This window comes from Perca flavescens, chromosome 20 (assembly GCF_004354835.1).
Source record: "Perca flavescens isolate YP-PL-M2 chromosome 20, PFLA_1.0, whole genome shotgun sequence".
Taxonomy (NCBI): domain Eukaryota; kingdom Metazoa; phylum Chordata; class Actinopteri; order Perciformes; family Percidae; genus Perca; species Perca flavescens.
This window is the reverse complement of record NC_041350.1, coordinates 15,031,773-15,045,563: the sequence shown is the minus strand read 5'-3', so window position 1 is coordinate 15,045,563 and position 13,791 is coordinate 15,031,773. Positions and strand designations below refer to the sequence as shown.

The 13,791-nt window shown below is 41.0% G+C and overlaps 1 protein-coding gene and 1 long non-coding RNA gene across 2 annotated transcripts; one reads left to right on the top strand and one right to left on the bottom strand.

The window, feature by feature from the left end:
• Nucleotides 1-1,751: 1,751 nt before the first annotated feature.
• Nucleotides 1,752-3,817, bottom strand: otx2b (orthodenticle homeobox 2b). Its single transcript, XM_028566815.1, has 3 exons — nt 3,721-3,817; nt 3,039-3,190; nt 1,752-2,447 (listed from the first exon to the last, which is right to left on the bottom strand). The coding sequence occupies exons 1-3, from the start codon at nt 3,815-3,817 to the stop codon at nt 1,824-1,826; spliced, it is 873 nt and encodes a 290-aa protein (XP_028422616.1). The 3' UTR covers nt 1,752-1,823.
• Nucleotides 3,818-7,124: 3,307 nt separating this feature from the next.
• On the top strand, nt 7,125-10,820 carry LOC114547440 (uncharacterized). Its single transcript, XR_003691161.1, has 3 exons — nt 7,125-7,368; nt 7,984-8,087; nt 10,553-10,820. It is a non-coding gene; the product is annotated as an uncharacterized LOC114547440 (long non-coding RNA).
• The last annotated feature ends 2,971 nt before the right edge of the window (nt 10,821-13,791 follow it).

The window sequence follows — 13,791 nt, the reverse complement described above, 5'->3', positions numbered from 1 at the left end:
AGTGTTTCTCCTTCCGATGCATTTTAGGCCTACAAAATATGTGATTAAAGCAAATGTATCGCCGTTTCTTGAGAGAATGAAATATCCACGTGTGTACGTTTGTCCTTGTTGGATCAAATATTAAGGTTCCATATTAGATCGCACATTTGGGGATCAGTCGTGTAAACCCATGCGGTGGGCTTTGAATGGGACCAGTGCTGCCCCTGCGCCCCAGAGAAACCCCCGCCGGTAAAATATTGGGATTAGCATCTCTTGGAGGCCGGGATTAAACACTGCTTTCTCAAACCACACACTCTCTTTGTTAAGACTATCTGAATTGAACTGCCGGAAACTAAGATATGAAAAAACGCCACCCGAGCAGGGGATAAACCATTACCCTATATTCATTTTTTAGTTCAGCGTTCGACTAATTTGAAAATGTTTCGTTAACGGACCTTTAACAGAGTTCTTTTGTGGACGTATGCTCTCTTATCACTATATAGCTATACAATACAATAGACACTAGAAATGTGTTAATATAGGCGTTTTGATACCATCACAGTAACTAATGATGCATGAGGAAACAGAGTGGTCGCCTTTGAGAAGAACCTTTTGAAAATAGGCTCAGGTGTTGACAGTAAATCAGTGGATTTTTTTTTTCTTTTTATTTCCCCCCCAAATATTGACTCTGATTTTTTAAGTTTGGCCTAATATAAATTGCAGTCGTTATTAGAAGTTGTATTATTTAGTTTTTGTATTGTACTGTGTTTAAGAATATTCCTATAATTTAAATAAACCATATAAAAACACCTATTAGTTTCGCTCACAGTGCCTGTCACTTCGTTTCATTCTCTATTTTCTCTCCTCGCCGTTCACGCAGACACCACACATGCACGCACACACAGATCGTTTCTTGATGAAAGAGTAAGCTCACAGGACCTTTATTCATGTCTTTTCAGCGGTGAGGTCACACCATCTTTGGAGCCAGTAAAGGATCCACAATCACCGTGTGTTGAGATCAATGGGGGGAGCAAGTGTGGAGCTCTCAGCAGCCGAGAGTCATTTCCAGTATGGCTAACTCTTAATTATTACTACCATGTGCTTGGAAAGTCTTGTCTCTCTTTGTAATGCCGGCCATTCAACCATCTTTCGTTGTTCAAAAAAAGTTAGAAATCTATTAAAATCACAGCAGAGAGTCTGATGCGAGGGGGGCTCACAAATTGCATACAATACAACAGATCACAGTTTCGAAGGCTAGCACAGATAAAAAAAACAACAAAAAACACATATGTACCATTTATATAAGACACACACTGATTGTCTCTTAGAAACTACATATTGATTCCTTATAAACACTTTTTTTCTTAAATAAAGTAGTGCATCCATGTCCACACACCATCCCCATGTCTCTGCCAGCAGGTCGGCAAAGTTGTGTAGGAAGCTTAAAGGAGGTCTGTCCAGCCAGAGCACTTCACCAGGAGAATTAACGTGAGTTCTGATCTTGGATAAAGATTAGTTCCGTGGCTGTTTTCTTTCAGAGTGCACTCTTTGTTGCCCTCAACAGGTGTTCTTTACGCATAGAGGCACACACTGACATACATGGATGAGGGGCTACAACCTGTGAATGAACGGGATGAAAAACTGCCAGTGCTAAAATAAATTAAACGTCTCCTTTAGGAGGACCAAAGACCATCATGCCAAAAAACCCGAGACCCCTGAGAGCCCTGCCTCGCCGTGCCCGGCTGACATTTTAACCAGTCCGATGTGTTTTATTGAGGGATGGCAGCGCCGTGTCTGATGTGATCGTCACTGTTTGTGCACTTTTTGACAGCTGATTGCTCTGTTCACAGGACCTGGAATTTCCACGAGGAAGTTTGATCCTTATAATCCAAGCAATCGGCATTGAAGTTCAGCTTCCACGACGCCGCTTGGTCCTTATAATCCAAGCAGTCTGCTGTGGAGTTGAAGCCCAGGCCGGACGTCCCGTAGCCCTGGGTGGAGAGGGACGCCGGGGACTGGTTCAGATGGCTTGTGACCGCGTTTGTGCTCATCGGACTGAGAGTTGAGCCAGGGCCTGACAACTGGTGGTGCATGGGAGTGAGGTAAGAGCCGCAGTCCATGCCGCCGAAGTAGGACGTCGAGCCGGCGTAGCTCTGGCTGTAGCCCGAGGCCTGGCTGTAAGTCATGGGATAAGACCTCTGCATGCAGGAGGAGGAGGTAGACAGGGGGTCTGAGAGCGGAGAGATGGACGCAGGGCTCCAGATGGACACTGGTGCGGTGGTGGTGGAGATGGCGGGGACTGTGGTGGTGCTGGTGGGGGGCGTGAACTGGCCACTGGCCCCGCTCTCTGAGCTCACTTCTCTGGTTGGGGAACTTTTCTTTTTGGCAGGTCGCACCTTGTTCTGCCCCCCGTTCTGCTGCTGCTGCTGCTGCTGGCGACATTTTGCCCGCCGGTTCTTAAACCAGACCTGGAAGAGTCGCATAATGCTACATGTTATTGTCGAGATCCCTTAATTATAGTGTAAATATAACCTAAACAAAAACGCACAGAGCACAAACTGTTAATTTTTTTTAATTGTTTATCCATCCATGTGAAAAACGACTGATTCATTTGTTTTCAGTTTCAATCAAAATTTTTCTAGACTTTTTCTCAAACCATATTTTTGGTACCAGTGGACTGATCGGTCTCATTTCATTGCTCAAATTCTCGGAACATAAACCTGCCGTTAAGTGGAATTATCTCACCCCACCCCATTCACTTGATTTAAGGAAGACAAAATGCTAAGCTTTTGATATAGTGTCAGTCAAGGGTTAGAATGAGAGATATAAAATAGATTTTTTTCAACGGTTTCTTTGTTTTGTTTCCCAAATCCTAGGCTACATAAATATTGTATTCACATTGTTAAATCTGTACAATAGTTGTTTTTGAATGTTTTAAAAATGTGTTAGACCTATAGTGTCACTTTTGCTTCGTTGTCTCACAGACAAGTTTTGTTATACCTAAAATACTTATCCATATCGATCAATTTCCAAATATGTAGATTTTCTGGTTAACTCACCTGTACTCGGGATTCAGGTAGATTGATTTTCAGCGCCACCTCTTCGCGCATGAATATGTCCGGGTAGCGAGTTTTGGCGAACAATGCCTCCAAAACGTCGAGCTGTGCGCGCGTAAAAGTAGTCCTCTCTCGCCTCTGCTTCCGTGGCGTTGCTGCAATTAAAAGAACAATGTAAGTCAAATCAAACATGTTACATATGTATCAATTTGAAGAAAAAAAACAACATCAAAGCAAGTAAATTGATCAAAAGTGATCCAATTCAGGTTTGTAACTGAATTTTGTTTTGTTGTTTGCGTAATTACGTACGAGTCCTGTGAGACTTTTTAGACGCCGGTGGCAAATTTAAGCACTCGACGTACTTAAGTCTAATGTGCCAAAATATAATGCAGTTTGAGCAAAAATCAAAGCAATTTGCCAGAAAATAACATAAAAAGGCACATCTAAAAAATAAAATCACACAAGAGGAGACCCTTTTAGTTGAGTGCTTTTGCGCAGGAAGTTTGGTAAAATGACCTACTTAATCTAATGATTTTTTTTTCAATTCATAGTATTAGTCTGTATCTACCACCAGTTAGAAGTCACTATTAGAAGTTTAGAAATAGATGCTGACCATTCCCACTCCATTAAATGTGTAGCCACAAGCCATAACTGTTTTTTTAATAACGTTGAAGTTTGAACCCACCTGGATAGCCCACTGATGGATGCAAAAGGTCCATTCCGGAAGTAGTTAAGCTGAGGCCATTGACTGTGTAAGGTGGTTGCTTTAAATACGACATCATGCTAATGTTGGTCTGAGGGCTGAAGTTGGAGAAAATTTTGAAAAATGGATGGAGCTCCCGTTATGTACTTGGTGTCCTCTGTTCGCCGTGTGGTCCGTGTTACACCGGGTACCTGTTCCAAAAACGACAAGAGAAAAAGACACTGATGAAGATGAAGAGATGTTGGGTCTGTTTCCATGGCGCTGTCGCGAAATAAACCCTCTCTCCAAAACGCAGGGCGCTCCTTGGTTGCACCAACCACATCTCCAGCTGTCCTAATCTCTACAAACCCCCCCACACCCACCCCCCAATACACACACACACACACACACGCACACACACACACTCCCACAAAACAAAAAACAATACACAGGCACTGTAATCGCAACAAGTCACTTGAAACTTTAAATAAAGACACCGGTATGTGAAATACAAACAACATAAAAAATATAGGAACGTTTTTCTGCCCTGGCTATTAAAAAAAAAAAAAAAAAACTTAATTTTTCTCTTTGTTTCGGTTTCTTTGGCTTTATTTTATACTCTGTTTGGCTCTCTTTTACGTTAAGTTTTGTTTATAAATGTAAACTGAAAATCAGTGGGATTTGAAAGATGAAACTGAATTGAATTTTTTTTTTTATAAAACATGCACAGTCGACATAAATGATCATAATCAATTTCAGATGACCAACCTTTTAAATAATCTTCTCAGTCGTTAATAAGTCCTGAATAAAAATGGCGTCTAGTACGTTTTTTCAAAGTGATGAATTTTCAAGGCACTTTAGAGTGAAAACTATTTGGATTTTTTATTTTAAAAAAAAATTTAGTGCAGAGAAGATTTAATTTAGTAAAAAAAGAAACGTGCTTTCATATTGAACACGTAACAGTTTTTACGTGTAAAGAGAAATAAATGTGCTCCGTGATGTTGATAGGTAAATGTGATTGCTGTCACTTCAACTCCAGTGACCCTCACCGTTATCCCCACTGCGCGTCTTGATTAGTTGCATTTTTTTTTCCTCCAATATCCAACGGTTTTAACCCCCTCATCCCAATCTGTCACACTTAAAACACACCGTCTACCAGTTGCACACACCCGCTCAATAATAACCACCCTGTCCAAGAATTAATTATGATAAATGTTGTTTCCGTTGATGAATTAACGAGATAATCTGAGTGGCATCTAAGCGGAGTTGCAGTTTGCTATCAATAGCCCAGTGCTCCAGGCTCCTTAAAATGATGGTGTGGTTAATTGTACTCATATTATTTGTGTTTAGTATTACGTGAGTAATTATCAGCACTTAACAGAAAAAAATGGAATTACGGAGGAGAATACATCTTATAAATATTTATTTAATCAAACAAAACTTCCATTTTAGACGCATAAATGCAGTCTGTCACCAGACCCTCGAAAACACGAGTGAAATATATGAAATGTGAGGTGTTGGTTTATTGTCTTCTAAATGATTCGTCTCTGGAGACCGAGGAGAGCCAGCAGAGAGAAAAGGCCCCGACACATTTTATTCGATATCAGGCCTAAATGTTCTTTCTTTTCAGTGCAGCTTCCAGTCTCAATCCTTCACAATTATCCCTTTTTTTGTTTGCATTATTCCCTGCGTAAATTCATGTTGAGGACAAAGTGTGCAGTAACTGAATTAGGGTTTCGTTTTAAGTTGAAACTTTCCTCCACTGAACGTGGACTCGGTGTCCTCGGCAGCAGCACTGGCTTCAGTCAGTGAGAGTGTGACATTTGTAAAATATGAGCTCCATGAATCACACCGTTATTATAAAAAGGCAATTATAATATCTGAAAAGCTTTCATTTAGCTTTGAATTGTCTTTGCTTCCATAAGCATACTGTCATGATGTAGCCTTCATCTGTAGCCTTCTCACTGCCATTTCTCAGAGCTTCTTTGTGGGTTTTATTTTAGCACCAGTACCACTGTTGAAACGTTGCATTCCGTCTTTTAAAGAAAATAAATATTTTGTAAGCTTTTTACATGTGGTTTTATAACAGGTGTGATACCTTTTCGGTTTCTACTTTTTTTTTTTTTTTTTTTTTTTTTGACTCTATCACGATTCCTTATTTGTATAGGCTTAAACTAATGATAATAATAACAACAATACTAATAACGATAAGTTTAATAATAATAGGCTACTAGTAATTAAAGTCAAACTTACCCTGGTATCGACGACAGTAAAGTTCTTTGTCTACTTGGTTTCCTCCAGGAGAAATAATAAAACTCAGTGCAGATGAACAGCGTCCTGGCGTATCAAACCCCCACAAACCCAACCAGAAGCAGAAGGAGCCGTCTTCTTCAGTGGTAGAACAACAGCGCGGATAAAAGTTTAACGTGGAGCGCGTGCATCAGGTCTAGAAGCGGTGCGACAGCAGCGGAGTGATGGAGGAGGCTGCATGTACGCCTTTAGCATTTGTTGGTGTGTTGTGAGTGAAGTGGTTCGAGTTGGATTTTGTACAAACTGCCAGCCAATGGGAGCCGCAGGACTGAGCTGAGGTCTGTCTCTGTCTCAGTCTCTTACACCGGTGGGGAGGATGAGGATTTTTTTTCGCCTTTTTTTTTTTCTTCTGGGAAACAAATGTCTCCAGCTACTTTTTTGACGCACAGTCCTCAGCCAATGGCAGCGAGAGGGCGACTGACAACAACCCCACCCCTCCGCAGTGTGGCTACATTGATAATAAATCAACGGTGGATGTCGAGAAGTGGAGTTTAAACCGAGAGGAAAAGTCAGTTTAGCCACCTTTTTTTATCACATTTTATATTCGACATAATGGATGCATTAAACTAAGGAAAGGCGCGGGTGATATATGCGCAAATAAAGAGTTTTCTGAAAACATAATGCATGCACAGTATAATAGTGATGTGAATACTAGTCTGTCCTATTTCTCATTAAAATATATAGGCCTATGTATATCTATATTCCAGTGCATCACTATATTCCAGTGCATCTTCACTGAGTGCGTATAAAAGTCATCCAATAATGTTATTTCTATTTTTCAGATTGACATTTCAAAAGTTCCAGACAATCGAGGAAAATCAAAACATCCTAACATGAATCTGCGGACTTAATGAGGCACACGAACAAAACAAATGAAAGCTTTTTATTTTTTGTAATTTTTTTTTTAAGTGTTTATAATTCTGTATGGTGTTAAATAGTGTGTAAAAATAAATGTGACGAAAAATCGCCTGGACTGAAGCAGGGCTCTCCATGTGAAGGCTGCTCCTCTCACATTCCAGCGCGTCGCAAAAAAGGGGGATTTAGAGCGACTTATTTTCTTAAAACTGTCCTCCCATCCACAGAGCCAGCCAGTCTGCTCCCATCAGCCTGATACGGGCCTGCACCAAAATTCACCCAGCATATTTACTGGGGACTTCCCACCGAGAGACACCGAGCAGCCGAGGACTATTTAAAGGCACCGGAGCTGCAGTGTGCATACACCCAGAGATGAGGAGAAATTAAGGGGGGGGGGACTGATAGGCCGGTTCTGCTAATGGAGACTTTCACTTATTTCACCTGGCACGCGTTCTGCAAGAAGACGATGTGAAGATAAATATGAAGGTAGGCCTGTTTTATTTTAGATCTGATTCACTGAATTTTTGTTTTGTGACATTGTAGCTTGTAGTAGGCTAGTAGTAATAATAATACAAATAATATATCGTTTATAAAAATGTGATATTATGATAGCCATTTAGTTCAGGATTCATATAATTTCTTATTTACTGGAAGACCGAACTGCAAGGGACAAATACGCTCCCTCTGTCACTTGAATTTTGAACCTGCGTGCCCATCTCAAAATAATATGCCGAAGGTTTTTGTCACGGCTTGGTAATTGTATCATCTTAAGAGGCTTTGAAGAACACCTACACACACACACACACACACACACACACACACACACACACACACACACTCATACACACACACAGCGCTTGCACGGACACACCCGCTCACTTCAAACAGATTTGAATATTGATTTAGATTTATAAACACAGGCAGACCGTGGGTTTTATGAATCGTCATTTTGCCTCTCTCTGTGGCTGTATGGAAGGCCAGAGTCAAAGGTGCAGTGACTGGGAGAACTGGTTTTCACTCAGAGATGCAGCCTGCTGGGGCGAACACAAACTGGTACAACATGTATCAACTTTTCACACTCAGTGACATCTCGTTTGACAGATTTCGATGAAAGGAAGCGGCTGAATGGATCATAACCCAGGATTTCTTTTAACAACCATCCGCAGAGGAAAAGTTTGGCTGGAGGCGAGGAAATACACATTCAGGTATCCCTGTTTGTTTGTCTTTGGTGTATTTTTATTTATGTTTTTAATGCCGGATAATAGCCTACAAATTTCCAGATGACCTATTGTCATCTAATAGGATGGAAACAGTGGCGTAAAACCACATAAACTCACCTGTTTATGTTGGTTTAAAATGAATGTCATATATCAGAGAGGGCAGCTTCAAACGTGTGCAAAGATCAAGTTTGGGCTATGGAAGTTTAATTATGTTGCTGTTTGCTTTATGACCATCACAAAGGTCACGGTTTAGCTTTTCCACATTTTTACTGCAACAGACTCCACCAGACTCCAGCCAAAAATCAACATGTTTAGCGCAGGATGTAAAGTTTAAATGAATAGGCTATAGAGACTGAAAACATTTCTATATTCACGCCTGAACACTTCGGGTCCATAAGAGGATATTTTCGGAATGCAACATTGGAATAATTAGCTTGCAGCTAAAAACTACATTTTTAGAAAAACTCGTGAATATTTCCCCTTATTTTAGCAGCTGCATGGTATTGTACTGTAGCGAAACTGCTGCGTGGAAAATCATGACGTGTGATGTAGTTATCTGCTGGATCTCACCGTTTAAATTGCTAAATAATTTATTAAAGTGTAAAGCCAGGCCCTCCGCAGGGACTTTGTATCTTAAAAGGACGTTTAAAGGGAGAAGGAGTTAAACGCCTCTGGCGAGCAGGCTCCCACTGACTCCCGGCTAATTGACGACGACGGCTTTTATCTCCGCCTCTACTCCACTCAACCTGAGGCTGAGGATTTCACCAGGCCTGCTCCAACCTGGGATTTCTACCAGTTAATGCGTAGCCTATACATCTTCACTAATGCATTGCAAAGGCATGGATGCTTGACCCTCGTTTGATAGCCTTAAAAAGAAAATTCTTATTTCAAGATTGGATCATTTCCGGGCTGGCAGCCCCCTTCTTTCTCCCCCTGCTCTTCGCCTTATCCAGGCATAAAAAGAAATAATCTATAAATTATTGCATGGAGAAATGTACGTTTAAAAAATAATAATAATAATAATTGAATAGAACAAATAAAAGCACAATAGCCCGAAAATTCAATGTTGGCTCTTTTGTAAAATAAATCACAAACATTGATAGTGAGTTTTCTGAATTTATATATATATATATATATATATATATATATATATATATATATATATATATATATATATATATATATATATATATATAGCTTTCCTCTCCTCTGCCTTTTTCCCTTTTCCCTCCTTGTTTGATATTCGCATGGCTGAATATGAGGAATGTGTTGGTGGAATTCATTCTGAGCTTTAAAAAAAGAGCCAGAAAAAAGGAATAAAATCCAAGAAAGCCAATTCATATAGAAATGATGATGATCTGGAATGTCAAGACAAAGCTTTTCCTTCATTGGGATTTAAATTGACCTCAGTTGATATTGCCTTTTGACTATAAAACAATAAGTTACTTTTAGCCACACTTTTTTCCCCCTCTTCTTCTTACATTTTCCCACCACTCTCTCTTTACAAAATTACATATCTTAGTCATTATTGTTACTGAAAAATTGACTTATAAATTTAGTAATGTTTTTTCAAATTCTTTATTATTTAATTTAGGGTCATATGTATGTAGCACAGCAAAGTTGATGAGGTTATAATCTCTTTTTTTAAACCTGGCTGTAGAAGCTAATTATTATTTATTGTGAATAGATATGTGTGTGTGTGTGTGTGTGTGTGTGTGTGTGTGTGTGTGTGTGTGTGTGTGTCTGTGTGTCTGTGTGTCTGTGTGTCTGTGTGTGTGTTTCATTGTGAGTGTGTGGGTGAGAGAGAGAGAGAGAGAGAGAGAGGCGCTGAAGTAGGATAATCACAAGCTGTATTTTAATTAGCCTGGCAGGATTGATGGATACTTTGCTGCTGCTTCGCAAAAAAAGGTGCACTACGTAGTGAGAAAGGTGTCTAAACAGGGCTTTCCCCACACTGTTCTCTTATCACAAAGCAGCTAGACCGTTGTGTAATGTAACATGTAACTGACCCTAAAGGTCATCAAAACACATTCACTCTCCTCCCCAGGGATTAAAGGGGGAGAAACCCCATTCAGTGTCAGTTTGGGGAGAGTTTACACAGTTTAACACAGAGGCACTCAGACAGATTCACCAGGCAGCACTCTGCATCTGGGATTTTTATCTCTACAATTATGCACAATGTTACAAATTTAGTTTTGGCTCAAAGCTTAAAATGATTATAGAAAATGCTGTTGAATGAGTCTATATTCTAGTGTTTTAGTGCTTTGCTTCTGTAGTGAAAAAGGTGTCATGATCATGAAATTATTGGGTTTATTTTCCACACACAATTTTTTGACAAAAAGTGCCTCGATAATGCCGTGCTGCTGTGTGTGTTTGTCAAGTTTGCTCTTTCCATTAATATGACATGCCTTTTAATTAGTGTCATAATTGTTTGTGTTGTGTTTGTGCAGGAGTTCACCGACAAACAAACGGATGCAATTAAACACACTCGCCTTCAGAACATCAATGAGGAGGCAAAGTCAAGACTGGTGGAAAAACCAACAAGGACAAATGTAAGACGGAAGAAGACTCTGCTGCTTCAAGGTTACACTTGAACTGTGTTAAGAGCCCAACTTCACACAATCTGGATAGTTCTTACTTCTTCTACAAACATACATCACAAGCTGTTTTTTTGATATAACTCTTAATTGATGTTATTTTTTGGGATATTTGCTAAAAAAAATCTTCTGTTTCTTCTTTGCCACCCCACTGTCTTGGAAGTAATTAAAAATAGTTTGCAAATAAAGACTATCATTGTGAAACCACCACACTGCTCGCTTACTCTCTCCCTCTTTACCTTAGCCATCAGTAGCCGTCTCCTCTGTGTGCTGAGGTGTCTGCATGGCGTGGTAAAACCTGCCCTGCAGACCGGACCTCTCAAGTCTTCAAAGGATAGGAACTCAATGTGGGGGATTTGTTCAGGCTTATTTGGTAACCTAGGATTTGAATTGGATTCTGGGAGGCATTCATAACACATTTGAAAATGTTACATTGTGTGATTTTGTGTGTAATCCCCATAATAAATTTTAGAAATGGTCACAGCACTTGCACAACTGTGACTATTCATGATTTATCAAATGGCTTTCTTGTCTTGCCTCTCGGGTGTGAGGTGTGTGTTGCCGGCAGGGAACGAGGAGATCTTGGCTGTTGGTTGGAAGAGCCGGTAAGGAGACGATTCCTATGTTTTAACCTTTCTCTCAACAGTTTAAAAAAAAAATTTGACCTGAATATGTGATTGGGTCAGCCACCGTGCCTCCAGAGGGATGCTTTCAGACCCCCCAACAGCACTGGAGCATTACAACCCCTAGTGGATTATACCTCCCTGGTAGGGGGGTTAGTGTACACACACACACACACACACACACTGAGGTACAGTTTATATTTTGTCAAAACCAGTCATAGATTAATAAGCTGTTCTCTTTTCTCCAACCTGACTTGTAAAGTGCTTCATACTTTGCATTAATACATTTAAGTAGAAAAGTGTGCGTCTGTACCATGTTGTACTTGTTGCAACATATTAAATAATATAGTCTAATGAGTCAAATTTTTAAGGCCCCCTCCAGACATGTTTTACCACATATAAGATACTCAGCATTGAATAATAATTTGTATACCTGATATGGAAAAAGTTCAATTACCTCGTTAAAAATTCTTAATATTACATATGCTCCTTCTTACTCTTTAAAGAATACAGAATCTTTGAATAAGTTCTTAATTTCAAAAGTTTAACTGCTGGACAAAAGATGTCTCCTACTTTGTTAAAAAAAACTGTTCTCATTGTTTCAAATTTCCACATCACACTTGTGTGAGTGGCTTATTGGACCATGATTGACATCCAGACTCGTTGTGATGTAATACAATCTTGAACTTGTATTTAAGGTGAGCACAGAGAAACGTTTCTCCTTTAGCAAATAAATTTGAAAGCAGCTTTGTATTGTCAAACTCTGCACATACGTCATTCTGCTCAGTGAAGGTAAAACATCCAAGTAATGAAACAATAAGCAAAACATATTTTCGAGTGGAGGGGGGCTTTAAATATCTTGCCCCATCAAAATGAGTCATGTGTTTGCTAAACCAATAATTGTTGGCCAGGTGCTTTATTAAAAAAGCAAAAAGATAAGTCACAAGGCAGAATGGCGTTTTAGATTGTGCAGAAGGAGTGAATAATGTTATCCAGGGGATTAACTTTCTTTACAAACATGGTCCATCTCATGGTTTGGTGGCTCCACTGCTTGCATTTCTTGTCTGGAACACGTAACTCTCCCGCCTTAGTTTGATAAGAGCGAGAGCAGTTCGTGTGCGTGCGTGTGCGTGCGTGTGCGTGCGCGTGCGTTGTGCCCTGTCCAAACCCCACTTTGCTTTGAATGACACTTTGGCGATGCCCCCAGCTTCCCAATTCGACTTCTCAAGCATACCCCCTGTTAGTGCCAACTCTGCCAATTCCTCTCATGTCTTTAATATCTCTCTTTGGGCCCTTGGGTATTGCCAGTGAAGGCTCCCCTGTGACAGTTGGACATTGCCCTCACATTTGGGAGACAGCGACGGGTGTTTGTAGCGTTCCCAGCCCTGGGCCTGTGGGGAATCTGTGATGGCTCGCCTGTCAGCCGGCCCCTCCCCTGTAATTAGGAGAGTAAACACAGCGCCTGGCTCTGCTTGGGGTTGAAGTAGGAGGGAGTGGAGGAGGGGACCGTCCGGCTTCTGTCCTACTGCTACTTGAGCTGTCCAGGAACAACTTTGGACTGCCAGACTGTGATATGCACCCTATCACTCTCTGTGACTGACTGAGATGGGGAGGAGAGCGTACTCTCTTAACATGCTGAGAAACATCACATTTCCATTTGTATCTTGTTGAGCATCAGTGAACCACCGAGGAGGCTTTTTATTGAACGGAACCTTTGTAGAGAAAATACAAAGAATGTGATAACTCAAGATGATCTGAAAGCTATTGAGATCCGAACATATAGAGAAGAACTGTTTCCTGCAAGGTATTTCATGCCTACAGTTTGACCAGTATTGTTCCCATGTCGCACCCCATAAGATAATATAAAATAAACCACCACTAAGCCTCTGTCCCTCCTCTCTTCACCTCTCTCCTGGTTGCTAGGGGGACTGGTCAGCGGCTGGAGGAATGTGTTGTGGGCTGGAGTTGTAGCCGTAGCTTGGGACCAGCTCGGGGGGAGCGCCATCCCAACCAACCCCAGCCACTCCGCTCTGCCCAGGCAGGGAGGCTGGCTGCGGGAATGCCGAGACCAGGAGGGGAGGAATTTCACTGGAGGACCTGCCAGAGAAATGCCATGCGGGGAGTGATGAAGAGAGAAACCTAGATGGAGAGAGAGAGAGAGAGAGAGAGAGAGAGAGAGAGAGAGAGAGAAAGAGAGAAAAGGAGATCTCAGCCAATTGAAACACAGCCTGTCAGTGTCATTTTGGTTTTGTAGGATGCTTACTGATGATGGGCCAGTTGCTGAATGAGCTGGTTGCCACACAGACACAGTGGCACCGCATCTGACTCAGATCTTTCGCAGATGGCTTGGGGTTCAGTGGGCGTAACTGAGGTAGCTTGAAGTAAAGTCAGTGCATTTTAAACACATCATTGTTTTACAGTTTCAGGGTAAATCATCCATCTGTATTAACCACCATCTGTCTCTCCAAG